Genomic DNA, 13836 nt, shown 5'->3' on the forward strand with positions numbered 1-13836 from the left:
GAATGAATGCAATGGGGATCAAAGGGGATAAACACACAAAGATGGTGATGCGGAAAACCCCAATGAAGGTGGCTAAAAACCGCGGGTGGATGTGGATCCACCAATCTACTATCATTGACTGTGGTTACAGACTAGCGACAGTCGTTACAGTTTTTGCTTTCTTTTGCTCTTAGTACAAAAAATGTCCAGTAGTCTAGTATAATGATACTCTTTTTTCTTTTGTATGTCCTTAGCCGTATTTTTCTCCTTTGGCTTTTTTCAATTGAATGCACTAATGAATTACTAGTTTATTACAAAGATAACGGTCCCTTAATTATAGGAGATCCTCCTAATTAAACTGCAACGTCGCAATCTCCATTCCTCCTTTGTGCAATTTACTTTCATAAAAGGCTTTCATGGCTGATTTGATGACTCATTGAACTCCTTCCTTTTTCGGAAAATTCGTTACTGACTTTCAACTGGCTTTGTCCTCGTGTATCTCCGTCGCGTCTTAACGTCATAGTCGTCACATCATCATGTCATCATGTCAATGTCACCCTAAAAAATTCAACCATAACATTAAGAATGATGCGGATGCAAAAGCAGTTGTTCTACATGAGCCTATTGACTTGGTTACGGAGAACATGGGGTTCAATCTTAATGGAAGAGACCATCCTTTGGCATGTGTAGTGACTTGGCTCGAGGAAAGCATGGAAGTAAATAAGGAGTCCTAGTTGAAGAAGGACTTGGTTATCACATAAAATCCATGTTCTGTTTGGATTTGCTATTGGTTGTTACATAGAATCCTTGTTTTGTTAGGATTTGCTATAATAGTTATTATTTTACATAGGTTGTTAATAAGAAATCTAATTTTTGTTTAACGAATTCAATCTTAACTTATGTTTTTCCTGTGAGATAAACTAATCGAACAATTAAAAACTTTTCAGGAGTGATAAGAGTTAGGTGTCAAAGAACTTAAATTCAGGAGTGAATTTGAGGGAGTTTAGATTCTTCTTCTTAAGATCAGGAGTGTTCTTGAATCAAGAAGTATCAAAGGTGTTTCAATTAATTCAAAATTTCGATTCTTAGATTACGAAAGATAAAGATTCACATTCATAGTTGGTTATCAAGCTTTTTTAGTTTAGTAATCTAATTAAGAATGATGCGGATGCAAAATCAGTTGTTCTACATGAGCCTATTGACTTGGTTTTGGAGAACATGGGGTTCAATCTTAATGGAAGAAACCAACCTTTGTCTTGTGTAGTGACTTGGCTCCAGTAAAGCATGGAAGTAAAGAAGGAGTCTGTTACGTGGTGTAAAACTTAGTAATTAAATATCACAACTCCCAAAGATAGGTTCTAAAACTGGAGACTTGTGCAACAATGATTGGCTCGAATCCCGACGCAAACTCCTGACCAGCAACCTGCAAAAAAGGGACCCACCCTGGAGGTTGGTGGTATTTCCCCCTCTGATGCTTAAGTCAGATACCGGGATGTGAAGCACTTTAAAAGAGATGAGAAAGTAGAGAAAAAGAAGAGAGAAAGTATTTATGGCAGAATAACAAAGTACTATGCTCCGAAAAAACGTACCTTTCACCCTGAAATCAAGGACAATTTATACTGTTTGAAATGACTGTTTGTACCTTGATGTCACCCCTAATTTGGGAGCATCTGATTGGCTACGCAGTAATATCAGGACAACGTTGCAAGCGCTGATTGGTTAGTAATTTTACCTTTTAGCTGAATCAGGCTTTTACTTCAGTGGGCCTAAGTACAATTTTAGGGCCATAAAAGGAGCTTTTCAGTTCACCTTTTCCTGAGGAAGGTGTACTTTATCCCACATAACTTGCAGGCCTTTGTACTTTCCTTGGCCTAAACAGATGCCACATGTAGGGCTGAGATAGCGCCACGTGCCATAAGGGTAGCAGTTGATTTATAGGCTACAACATTTGCCCCTTAAAAGAGGAAGTTATTATTTCCTAGGCGCCAACACGGTTAATCTTCCTCTTTTAACCGACCTGGAACTGCCACACTCATTTTCAAAAAAGAGGCGCCATTTTGCCGGTCTCCGCAGGTCAACTTTCAAGAGCAAAATCATTTTAACATTGCTGAGAAATTTTCTAGAGAGAGAGACTCCGCAATTTTTACTGAGCTTTTAGAGAGAGAAACTACCCCCGTCCAAGTCTTTGCAAACTGCTACTCCGCTCGTCCGAGATTTCAACTCGTCCTTGACATTCGTCCGAGCTTTCTTCTACAGGTATTTCTTTAATTATTTTTTCTGCTTTTTCGCACATATTTTTTAAGAAAATGAGTTTGTCTTCCTCATCACAAACCGGCCCACTCAAGGGTTGGTACTAGCTCTAGAACAGAGGGCGTGTCTTTCATCGGCATCTTCTAGAGTTGGACCCATCTTGGCCGGACATGCATTCTTATTCTTTTTCTCATGGCCGGCAAAGTCAGATGACCCAGTCTTTACCTGTGCAGGGTAATCTGGCGGGCGTCAAGCAAACAACTCGTGTCAGACGAGGATTTGACCTGCCGACCTCCATCTCAGAAATGGAGGGATCCACTAGACGGATTCCCAACGAGGGTGAGCGCGAATTCCGGAGTGCTCGTCCAGCAAACCCGAGTCCTCCCCCTGAACACGTCCAGGAGGAACCAGAAAATTCGAGGCTCCCCCGATCCCAGCCGTCCACACATAGGACGGTCTCGGATGAGCCAAGGACGGCCAGATCTTCCAACCCTGCTAGTGATTCAGAGGAGCCGTCAACAACTTCGTCTGAAATAAGACGACGGCTAGGTCCTCTTTCTGACCCTAGATTCATCTTCGCCGATAACTCTTGGCTAGGACGAGTAGGCTCGGACCTTAGACCTTTCTCATTGGCCATGCCCATGCCGGGTTACCAATTCGTCCTCCCTGGCCGAGAGGAACCGTACTACTTAGGCCCCCTCGGGCCATTTGCTGTTATCGCTTGGCATTAGATGCCGGCTTGCGCTTTCCTCTTCACCCTTTCATCAGCCAACTTCTTCACTACTATGGCATTGGACACAATCAACTTGCCCCAAACTCCTGGCAAAACATCCTCACTTTTCTGGCCGTTTGCAATTTAAAGGGGAATGACCCTTCTCTGGCCGCCTTCACCCATATTCATTACGTTTCAAAGGTTCCCAGAATCGTTGAGGGAAGCTGGCTAAGCGTATGCAACCGTCAAGGGTCCTGTCCAACTGGATCCCATTTAAAGAGATGTTCTATCACAATAACTTCTTAGTCGCTGCCGGTTTGCGGCTGGACGAGGACAAAGGTATAATTGTTGAAAACTTTCCAAGTAGAATTCCCGTCCTAATTATCATTCGTCTAACCTTCGCCTCCTTATTTCATCTTTGCAGATTCAGCCAGAAGTAAACTGAGAAAATCTTGGAAAGGAGACATGAGCTCGTCCAGATTTGCAGATACTCTCTGGAAGGAATACAACAAATCTGGTGCCGAGAAAAGGGCAGACACACTAGTAAGCTTAACTTTTTTATTTTATTTTTATTTTATTTTTTTTATATATAGTTGGACGGACCTTCCACTGAAGAGCAAAACGTACAGTCAATAGCTGGACGAGCTGCCTCTTTGAAGAGCAATACGTCCAGTCAATAGCTGGACGAGCTGCCTCTTTGAAGAGCAGCACGTCTAATAGCAGCTTGACGAGCTGCCTCTTCAAAGAGCAATACGTCTAGTAGCAGCTGGACGAGCTGCCTCTTTGAAGAACAATTCATCCAGTAGCAGCTAGACGAGTTGCTTCTTTGATGAGCAAGACGTCTATTAGCAGCTGGACGAGCTGCCTCTTTGAAGTTCAATTTGTCCAGTAGCAGCTAGACGAGTTGCTTCTTTGATGAGCAAGACGTTCGGACTTATCTGGGCGAGCTGCTTCTTCCAAGAGCAGCACGTCTGGATTTACCTGGACGGTTTCCTTCTTCGAAGGGCAGTTCGTTTGCTTCTAACTTTTGAACGTTTACATTTTTCCAATGGATGATCTGCTTCTCTGAGAGCAGATCATTCAGAACTTGCTCTGGACGCCCTCTGAGTGTTTTATTACTTTACTAACATCTTTCCAACTTTTCCAGAAAAATGCCCCGATGTCCAGAGCCTTGGCTGAGAAGCCGGCAGCCAAGAAGCGGCCGACAAGAACTAGTGAAGCTCCTCCCCATAAAAAGGCAAAGGGCTTCACAGCCAAGAAGAAGAAATCGACACGGCCGGTTCCTAAGGTCGTGATCGATATTCCGGCCAAAGAGGAGCTCACGGCCAAAGAGGAACTTCCAGAGATTGGCACTCTGGCCCTGGTGACCTACGCCGGTCCTGCGACCAGCCTGCATTAACTCAACCTGACGGGTTGTAGATTTGGACGAGGCAGGTCAGACTTCTCAGCCGGACGCGGCTGTGGACGGTCCGCTTTCTCTGGACTAGTGGCTAAGCTGGTAGGCCAAATGCCTGCGGCATATAGGACGGCCTCCCGTTCTTCTGGTGAGTCTTATTACTCAAACTTTGTTAGGACCTTGCGCGTTGGCGGACGGCAAATGAGTCCCTCCAACCGTCAGACGGTCGTAATTCCTATCAAATGTACTAACAAGTCAACTCTTTCAGATAAGGGAAAGGGCAAAGCTGAGGAGGCTCCAACCGGCTCTCCCGTCCTCTCGGACGACGAACCTTCGGCCGCCTTCTCGAAGATGAGCCCGACCAAAAGGGAGAAGCTCAAGCTGGAGCTCTTCAAATGCTTCCCTGAACCTTACATAAAGGGTTAAAGGGAGCCTCATCAGGGCATGTTGGCTACATGTCTCAGCTGGCCGCAGAGGTAAGATTTTCCTTGGACGCTTTAGATTCCATACTTAGATATATATACTCACTGTTGCATTCGTCCTGACTCTTTTGTCCTTCCCCTATTTTCAGCTCTTTGCTCGCAGCATGATAACTGAAGATTGGGCGAGGGAGCTTAGAAAAGAAAATAAGAAGCTTGTCCAGGACGTGACCGAGGCTGCAGACCATGCTCAGTTCTCAATGGCCGAGCAGGAGGTGCTGCACCAGCAATCCAAGCTAGCTTGGGAAAAACGATCAGCCGACCTTGAATCCCAAAATAAAACCTATCTCCTTCAGCTGACCGAAATGCTGGACGAGAGAGCATCTTTGGAACGCTTCCTTATGGACGAGAGAAACTCGGTCATGACTGTGGCTGCCGAGTTTTACCGAGAGAACCTTGTCCTGAAGGTAAAAAACCAAGCCCTCCGAGCTGAAGTCGCGGCCACGGTTGAAGCGGCCAAGGAGGCTATGAATAACGTCATTGATACCTCGAAAAACTGGGCTGTGCATACCTTTGAGATGATGGCTGAGGAGGAGGATATCCCCAGGTATGTACACCGGCGGGAATTCCAAGAGAGCCTGCACAAGGCCAACATCAAAGGGGAAGAGCCCCCCGTCTTTCAAGAGTCTTCCGAAGACGAAGAAGAAGAAGATGTTGAGGCCCAGGAAGAAGAGGATAATAGCCATCCCGACGCTTAGCTTCTCCACTTTCTATTCTTGGCCGCAGGCCACTTGTAATTGTTTGCCAGTTGTACTTTCTGCTTTAGATTAGGTTGTAGTTTAGTCTTTAGATTAGCTTGTAATCTTTCTTCCTTCATCTATAAAAATTATCTTTTTTCAATCTCTCAAGTTTTATAATTTTCTGCAAAGGACGCCTTGCCTTATGATTCCATTTTTATGCCAAGTACAAAAGCAATTCGTCACAACATACTTTGGACGATCCCCCCAGCTCCTTTGGCCGGGTGTATGAAGGCATTCATCTGAACCACTAGTTCTTTTCTAGACGTTCACCAGTTGCCTAAGCAATCTTGAGTTGTAAAACTGCTAAGTTAATAACTTGTCCGGCCAGAACCTGGATGATCATTCGTCATTGGACAAAGACTTAGTCATTTATAAATTATGCCCCTATATGCCTCCCTTCTTGGACGAAGAGTTTTTTATAGCCTTCCTCTGTTCAAGAAGGAGAAAAGACTATAATATTTAAATAACTTGGACGTTTTTCTAAGAGTGACTGCAACTCGTCCATCTTTGTTAAATCATGAAATAACTTATTCCTTTACTAAGGTTGTCATTTCTGAATTTTTGCCTTTTGGACGGAAGGTAGGATACCTTTACTAAGGCGTCCTAATTCCAGCCGACTTTGTTTAGGAGATGTTTAACTCCTTAAGTAAACAAACGGCCAATTTTATGTAATTATCCATTTTAGGATGATAACATGTTCAGCCAATCTCCTAATGAAAAGTGCGTTGTCTTTCTGCTCTGTTAAATTAGTTAGCTTTGGACGATAGTATATAACTTAAGCAAATAAATCAAACAGAGTCATAGAGAAGTAGAGCTGTATTATATGAAGTTTGCTTGACGAATAGGCAAGGTACATGTATACATTCTACTTTTTTCATTGTAATGTATTAAGAGAAGATTACAATTTGGCAAGACGCCCTAAACAAAGTATTTCTTCAAAGTATCAGAACTCCACGTCCTAGGAATGGAACGTCCGTCCATGCCTTCCAGACGAAAAGTGCCATTCTGAACTACCTCGATTATTTTGCAGGGTCCTTCCCAGTTAGGGGTGAGCTTGCCTAGCTCTTCTGCTCGGCCGACCGCTTCCATTTTCCTCAAGACGAGGTCTCAAAGCTTCAATGGACGCCTTGCAACTCTTTTGTTGAACTCTCTTGCCATTCTCAACTTGTATAGCTGCATTCTCAGCAAGGCATTGCCCCTGACTTCGGGAACCTAGGAATCTGCTGGAAACCCGAGTAAGCGTCCATGAAGCTCAGCAATGCATGGCCTGCTGTAGAATCCACCAGACGATCGATCTTGGGCAACGGAAAGCTGTCCTTAGGACAAGCCTTGTTTAAATCCGTGTAATCAACGCACATCCTCCATGTGCCATTCGGCTTCGTAACCATCACAACATTTGCTACCCAATCTGGGTAATAAGTTTCACGGATGAACTTAGATTTGAGCAGCTTTTGAACTTCTTCATCAACGACCTTATTTCTGGCCGGCCCTAGGTGCCTCTTCTTCTGCCGAATTGGCTTTTACCCCGGCTCAATGTTGAGCTTATGCACCGCCACCTCAAAATCTATCCCCGGCATTTCCTCTACCGCATCGGCGAACACATCCTCAAATTCTCGCAACAACGCAACTAAGGCGTCCTTGATTTCTGATTTCAAAAACTGATCCTATTTTCAATGTCCTCTCTGGACGTTCTGAATTTAAGCAAATTTCTACCGGACTTTCTACCGGCTCTGGACGTTCTGAATTTAGCCATAATCTCCTAAGATGAATGCTTTTCTTCTTTAACATCCAAGCACTTTCTCTTCTTGCTGGGCAAGAGCATGGACGATTTGCTCTCCGGGCGAGGTATCTCTTGAACCTTCTCAACTTCTTGCTTTAGCTCAACAATCTACCATTTTACCTTCTCGGCCGAATCATCCTCCCGGACTTTTGGACGCTCTGCCTTCTCTTTCCATGATGATGGTTTAAGAGTGGTGAGATAGCATTCTCTAGCAGCTTGCTGATCTCCGTAGAGAGATCCAATCTTCCCCCATCACACTCAAACTTTATGAGCATTAAGTGGGTCACAATGGCAGCCTTGATGTGATTTAAGGTAAGTCGTCTGATAATGACATTATAAGCGGTCAAGTCTCGTACTACCAAAAATTTCACAAAAAGCGTCCTGGCAGTATCTTTCTCTCCCATCCTGACGGGTAGAGTAACGGTCCCCATGGGATGGATGATCCCTCCTCCAAAACCAATTATAGGATGATCTACAGGAACCAAGTCATATTTATCAAACTTCAGCCGAGACAAACAATCAGCACTGATTATATCAGTAGAGCTTCCGGTATCAATCAGAATTCGCCTAACCCTAAGGTTGGCAATCTTTATTTCCACCACTAAGGGGTCATCATGAGGCGTCCTTATCTTCCCTCGATCCAGCTCGCTGACCTTTATCTTTGGGAAAGGATCAGACTCGGCCTGGTTAGTTAGCATAACCTGACTGAGTTCCCTTAAATAGTTTTTGTGGCCGTGATTTGTTGGACCTCCGGCCGCAAATCCGCAAATCCTCCAGAGATGACCATTGCTACATCATCATCTGTGTTGTCTCCGTCCATCTTTCTTCCCTGACGGTTATCCCTTTTTTGGAACTTTCTTCCTGATAAAGGTAATAATTGTTCATCTTACCCTTTCAGGCTAAATCTTCTAATGCTCTCTTCAAGTGCTTGCATTCATTAGTTTCATGCCCACAACCCTTGTGGAAGTGACAATACTTGCTCTTGTCTCTATTACGGTAAGGCGTCTTCATTTCAGCCGGTGCCTTTAGCTCATGCTGATCCTTTATTTCCATAAGAATGGAATATTGATCTTTGTTGAATTCTATAGGTTCAACTGAGGCCGCCGGCTCAGACCGCCTACTTCTTTTGGACGAGGTGGTCAGAGAAGTCATTGCCCAAGTCTCAGCTTTCTTGGGCGGATTCTTTTTTGGCTGAACCGCCTCTTCTGCCTTCTTCACCTCTGGCTGCTTGGCCTCAGCACAAACCTCCGTGGCATGAATGAATGCCTAAGCCTCCTTCAAAGCTTCCGTCAAAGTTGTGATTTTCTTCTTGACCAAATCAAACTTAAAGCTTCGTGGTCTTAAACCTCTGATGAAGGCGTCAAACGCCACTCCCGCATTCAGATCTTGGATCTGCAATGCTTCTAGATTGAATCTCTTCACATAACCTCTCAAGGCCTCTTTAGGACCTTGGATGACTTTACCCAGGTGAATGCTTGTTTTTTGTTCTTGACGATTAGCCACAAAGTGACTAGTGAATAGGATGCTGAGCTCAGTGAAATTGTCCACTGAGTTAGGCGGCAAGTTATTAAACCATTTCTGAGCTACCCCCTTCAACGTAGTTGGGAAATTCTTACACCACGTAGTATCGTCCACCCCCTGAACATACATTTGATGCTTATAGGCTGATAGATGATCGTCCGAATCAGTTGTTCCATCGAAAAGCTCAATGGTCGGGAGCTTAACCTTTAGGAAAGGAGGGGACTCCATAATCCTGACCGAGAAAAGAGTTGGCTAATTGATCTGAAGTGCCCCAACCTGACCCTCAATGGGTATGTGCTCCTGACGGTACTCCTTTAGTACCGGATTAGAAGAGGTGTTAGCTAAGCCTTGACGCCTGTACACCATTGGCTGCAGAAAAGTCTTCTCTTGCCTTGGCTGAAAAGCTGAAGGTTCATTGCTTCGCGCCACTGTTCTGGACGGGAGCCTTAAGGACGGGTCCTTCATATAAGGAGTGGAACCAGACGCTGAATGCTGCTGAGCTGCCGCCCTCTTGGCTTCCAAATAATCCCTAGCATCAGTCTCCATCTTATGGCCAGTAGGAGGAATATTGTCTCTTGGACGGACTACCAACCTCCAGTCCATCTTCCTTCTGGAGTCACTAACAGCTGGCTGTTTTCCCTTGGAAAGCGGCCTAGTCACCTCTCGCCGAGGTGGCCGACTAGTCCCTGGACGACCCTCTTGGGATCTCCCATTGAGTGGCGCTGCTGCCTCTCCTCCTGGACTTAACTGAAAGAATAACATATTACTCTTAATCTGTTCTTCCATGACCGCGGCCATCCTGGCCTGGAAATCATTCAGCACATTTTCCTGAATGACTGGAGTCACCGTCCTACCCTCCAGATGCACGGCAGCATGGCCATGGTCCCGTCCACGAGGTGGTCTCTCGTCATCCACAGTGTCTTTAACCTGAACTCTAAAACTCCTGTTCCTTGCGATATTCGATGAGTGACAGTCCGTCATTGTTGCGTCTCCCCACAGATGGCGCCCAAAGATAGTTTCTAGAACTGGAGACTTGTGCAACAATGATTGGCTCGAATCCCGACGCAAACTCCTGACCAGTAACCTGCAAAAAAGGGACCCACCCTGGAGGTTTGGGTGGTATTTCCCCCTCCGATGCTTAAGTCAGATAACCGGGATGTGAAGGAACTTTTAGAGAGAGAAAGTAGAGAGAGAGAGAGAAGAATTTATGGCAGAATAACAATACTATGCTCCAAAAAACGTACCTTTCACCCTGAAATCAAGGACTATTTATACTGTTTGAAATGACTTATGTACCTTGATTTCACCCTAAGTTGGGAGCATCTGATTGGCTATCCAGTAATATCAGGACATGTGGCAAGCACTGATTGGTTAGTACATTTGACCTTTTAGCTGAATCAGGCTTTACTTCAGTGGGCCTAAGTACAATTTTAGGGCCATAATGGAGCTCTTCAGTTCACCTTTTCCCCAGGAAGGTGTACTTTAGCCCACAGAACTTGCAGGCCTTTGTACTTTCCTTGGCCTAAACATATGCCACATGTAGGGTTGAGATAGCGCCACGTGCCATAAGGGTAGCCGTTGATTTATAGGCTACAACAGAGTCCTAGTTCAAGAAGAACTTGGTTATCACATAGAATCCATGTTATGTTTGGGTTTGCGATTGGTTGTTACATAGAATCCTATTTTTGTTAGGATTTGCTATATTAGTTAATAATTTACTTAGGTTTTTACAAATTATAGTTTAGCTAGGATTTAAGATAGGCGTGTGATTAGTTAGTTTCTTATCTTATTACATAATTGTTTTCAAAGTTGTAGTAGGATAGGATGTAGCCTATCTAACGCGATTCATTATGTTGCTAATAAGATATCTACATTTTTATCTTGATGATTGTTTTTGCTTGTGAGCTAAACTAATCAAACCATTAAAGACTTTTCAAGAGTGATAAGTGTTTAGTGTCAAAGAACTTAAATTCAGGAGTGAATTTGAGCGTGTTTAGATTCTTCTTCTCAAGATCAGGAGTGTTCTTGAATCAAAAAAATATCAAAGGTGTTTCAATTAATTCAAGATTTCGATTCTTGGATTAAGAAGGATTAAGATTCACATTCATAATTGGTTATCAAGCTTTTTTGGTTCACTAATCATATTAAGAATGATGCGGATTCAAAAGCACTTCTCCTACATGAGCCTATTGACTTGGTTATGAAGAACATGGGGTTCAATCTTAATGGAAGAAACCAACCTTTGGCATGTGTAGTTACTTGGCACGAAGAAAGCACCGAATTAAAGAAGGAGTTCTAGCGTAAGAAGAACTTGGTTATCGCATAGAATCCATGTTTTGTTTGGATTTGCAATAGGTTCTTACATAGAATCCTAGTTATTTTAGGATTTGCTATAGTAGTTATTATTTTACTCAAGTTGTTAAAAATTATAGTTTATCTAGGATTTAAGATAGGCGTGTGATTAGTTAGTTTCTTATATTGTTAAGTATTTGTTTACAAAGTTGTATTAGGATAGGATGTAGTCTATCTAACGCAATTCATTATGTTGTTAATAAGAAATCTAATTTTTATTTAACGAATTCAATAGTAACTTATGTTTTGCCTGTGAGCTAAACTAATCAAACAATTAAAAATTTTTCAGGAGTTATTAGAGTTAGGTGTCAAAGAACTTAAATTTAGGAGTGAATTTAAGGGAGTTTAGATTCTTCTTCTCAAGATCAGGAGTGTTCTTGAATCAAGAAGTATCAAAGGTGTTTCAATTAATTCAAGATTTCGATTCTTGGATTACGAAAGATCAAGATTCACATTCATAGTTGGTTATCAAGATTTTTTGGTTTAGTAATCATATTAAGAATGAGTCCTAGTTCAAGAAGAACTTGGTTATCATATAGAATCCATGTTATGTTTGGGTTTGCGATTGGTTGTTACATAGAATCCTATTTTTGTTAGGATTTGCTATATTAGTTATTATTTTACTTAGGTTGTTCAAAATTATAGTTTAGCTAGGATTTGAGATAGGCGTGTGATTAGTTAGTTTCTTATCTTGTTAAGTAATTGTTTTCAAAGTTGTAGTAGGATAGGATGTAGCCTATCTAACGCGATTCATTATGTTGTGAATAACTTATCTAAAGAATTCAATCTTGATAATTGTTTTGCTTGTGAGCTAAATGAATCAAACCATTAAAGACTTTTCAGGAGTGATCTGTGTGTAGTGTCACAGAACTTAAATTCAGGAGTGAAATTAAGGGGGTTTAGATTCTTCTTCTCAAGATCAAAGTGTTCTTGAATATGAGTATCAAAGGTATTTCAATTAAGTCAATATTTCGATTCTTGGATTAAGAAAGATCAAGATTCACATTCATAGTTGGTTATCAAGCTTTTTTGGTTTAGTAATCATATTCAGAATGATGCGGATGCAAAATCAGTTGTTCTACATGGACCTATTGACTTGGTTTCGGAGAACATGGGGTTCAATCTAAATGGAAGAAACAAACCTTTGGCTTGTGTAGTGACTTGGCTCGAGTAAAGCATGGAAGTAAAGAAGGAGTCCTAGGTCAAGAAGAACTTGGTTATCACATAGAATCCATGTTATGTTTGGATTTGCGATTGGTTGTTACATAGAATCCTATTTTGTTAGGATTTGCTATATTAGTTATTATTTTACTTAGCTTGTTAAAAATAGTAGTTTAGGTAGGATTTAAGATAGGCGTGTGATTAGTTAGTTTCTTATCTTTTTAAGTATTTGTTTTTCAAGTTGTATTAGGATGCGATGTAGCCTATCTAACGCGATTCATTATGTTGTTAATAAGAGATCTACTTTTTATTTACAGAATTGAATCTTGATAATTGTTTTGCTCGTGAGCTAAATAATCAAATCATTAAAGACTTTTCAGGAGTGATAAGTGTTTAGTGTTCAATAACTCAAATTCAAGATTTAATTTGAGGGTGTTTAGATTCTTCTTTAAGATCAGGAGTGTTCTTGAATCAAAAATATCAAAGGTGTTTCAATTAATTCAAGATTTCGTTTTCGGATTAAGAAAGATCAAGATTCACATTCAATTGGTTATCAAGCTTTTTTGGTTCACTAATCATATTAAGAATGATGCGATTCAAAATCACTTCTACATGAGCCTATTGACTTGGTTATGAAGAACATGGGGTTTAATCTTAATGGAAGAAACCAACCTTTGGTTGTGTAGTGACTTGGCTCGAGTAAAGCATGGAAGTAAAGAAGGAGTCCTAGTTAAGAAGAACTTGGTCATCACATAGAATCCATGTTATGTTTGGATTTGCGATTGGTTGTTACATAGAATCCTTTTTTGTTAGGATTTCTATATGAGTTATTATTTCACCTTAGTTGTTAAAAATTATAGTTTAGGTAGGATTTAAGATAGGCGTGTGATTAGTTAGTTTCTTATCTTGTTAAGTATTTGTTTTTCAAGTTGTATAGGATAGATGTAGCCTATCTAACGCGATTCATTATGTGGTAAATAAGATATCTACATTTTTGTTTACGAATTGAATCTTGATGATTGTTTTGCTGTTGATATAAACTAATCAAACCATTAAAGACTTTTCAGGAGTGATAAGTGTTTAGTGTCAAGAACTTAAATTCAGGAGTGAATTTGAGGGCGTTTAGATTTTCTCAAGATCAGGAGTGTTCTTGAATCAAAAAATATCAAAGGTGTTTCAATTAATTCAAGATTTCGATTCTTGGATTAAGAAAGATCATGATTCACATTCATAATTGGTTATCAAGCTTTTTTGGTTCACTAATCATATTAAGAATGATGCGGATTCAAAATCACTTCTTCTACATGAGCCTATTGACTTGGTTATGAAGAACATTGGTTTAATCTTAATGGAAGAAACCAACCTTTGGCATGTGTAGTGACTTGCTCGAGAAAGCATGGAGTAAAGAAGGAGTCCTATCAAGAAGACTTGGTTGTCACATAGAATCCATGTTCTGTTTGGATTTG

General features: G+C 41.6%; 1 protein-coding gene across 1 annotated transcript; it reads left to right on the forward strand.

Annotated features, from left to right (window-relative positions):
- Positions 1-3222: 3222 nt before the first annotated feature.
- Positions 3223-5514, forward strand: LOC130589494 (uncharacterized). The gene is made up of 4 exons (XM_057390765.1): positions 3223-3280; positions 3366-3484; positions 4089-4304; positions 4909-5514. The coding sequence occupies exons 1-4, from the start codon at positions 3223-3225 to the stop codon at positions 5512-5514; spliced, it is 999 nt and encodes a 332-aa protein (XP_057246748.1).
- Positions 5515-13836: the final 8322 nt, after the last annotated feature.

Source organism: Beta vulgaris, chromosome 7, assembly GCF_026745355.1.
Source record: "Beta vulgaris subsp. vulgaris cultivar EL10 chromosome 7, EL10.2, whole genome shotgun sequence".
NCBI classification, from domain to species: Eukaryota; Viridiplantae; Streptophyta; class Magnoliopsida; order Caryophyllales; family Amaranthaceae; genus Beta; species Beta vulgaris.

Coding starts and splice junctions, on each gene's coding strand:
- LOC130589494 (XM_057390765.1), top strand. CDS start 3,223: ATGTTCTATCACAATAACTTCTTAGTCGCTGCCGGTTTGCGGCTGGAC. Junction 3,485..4,088: donor AGAAAAGGGCAGACACACTA/GTAAGCTTAACT, acceptor CAACTTTTCCAG/AAAAATGCCCCGATGTCCAG. Junction 4,305..4,908: donor AGATTGGCACTCTGGCCCTG/GTGACCTACGCC, acceptor CCCTATTTTCAG/CTCTTTGCTCGCAGCATGAT.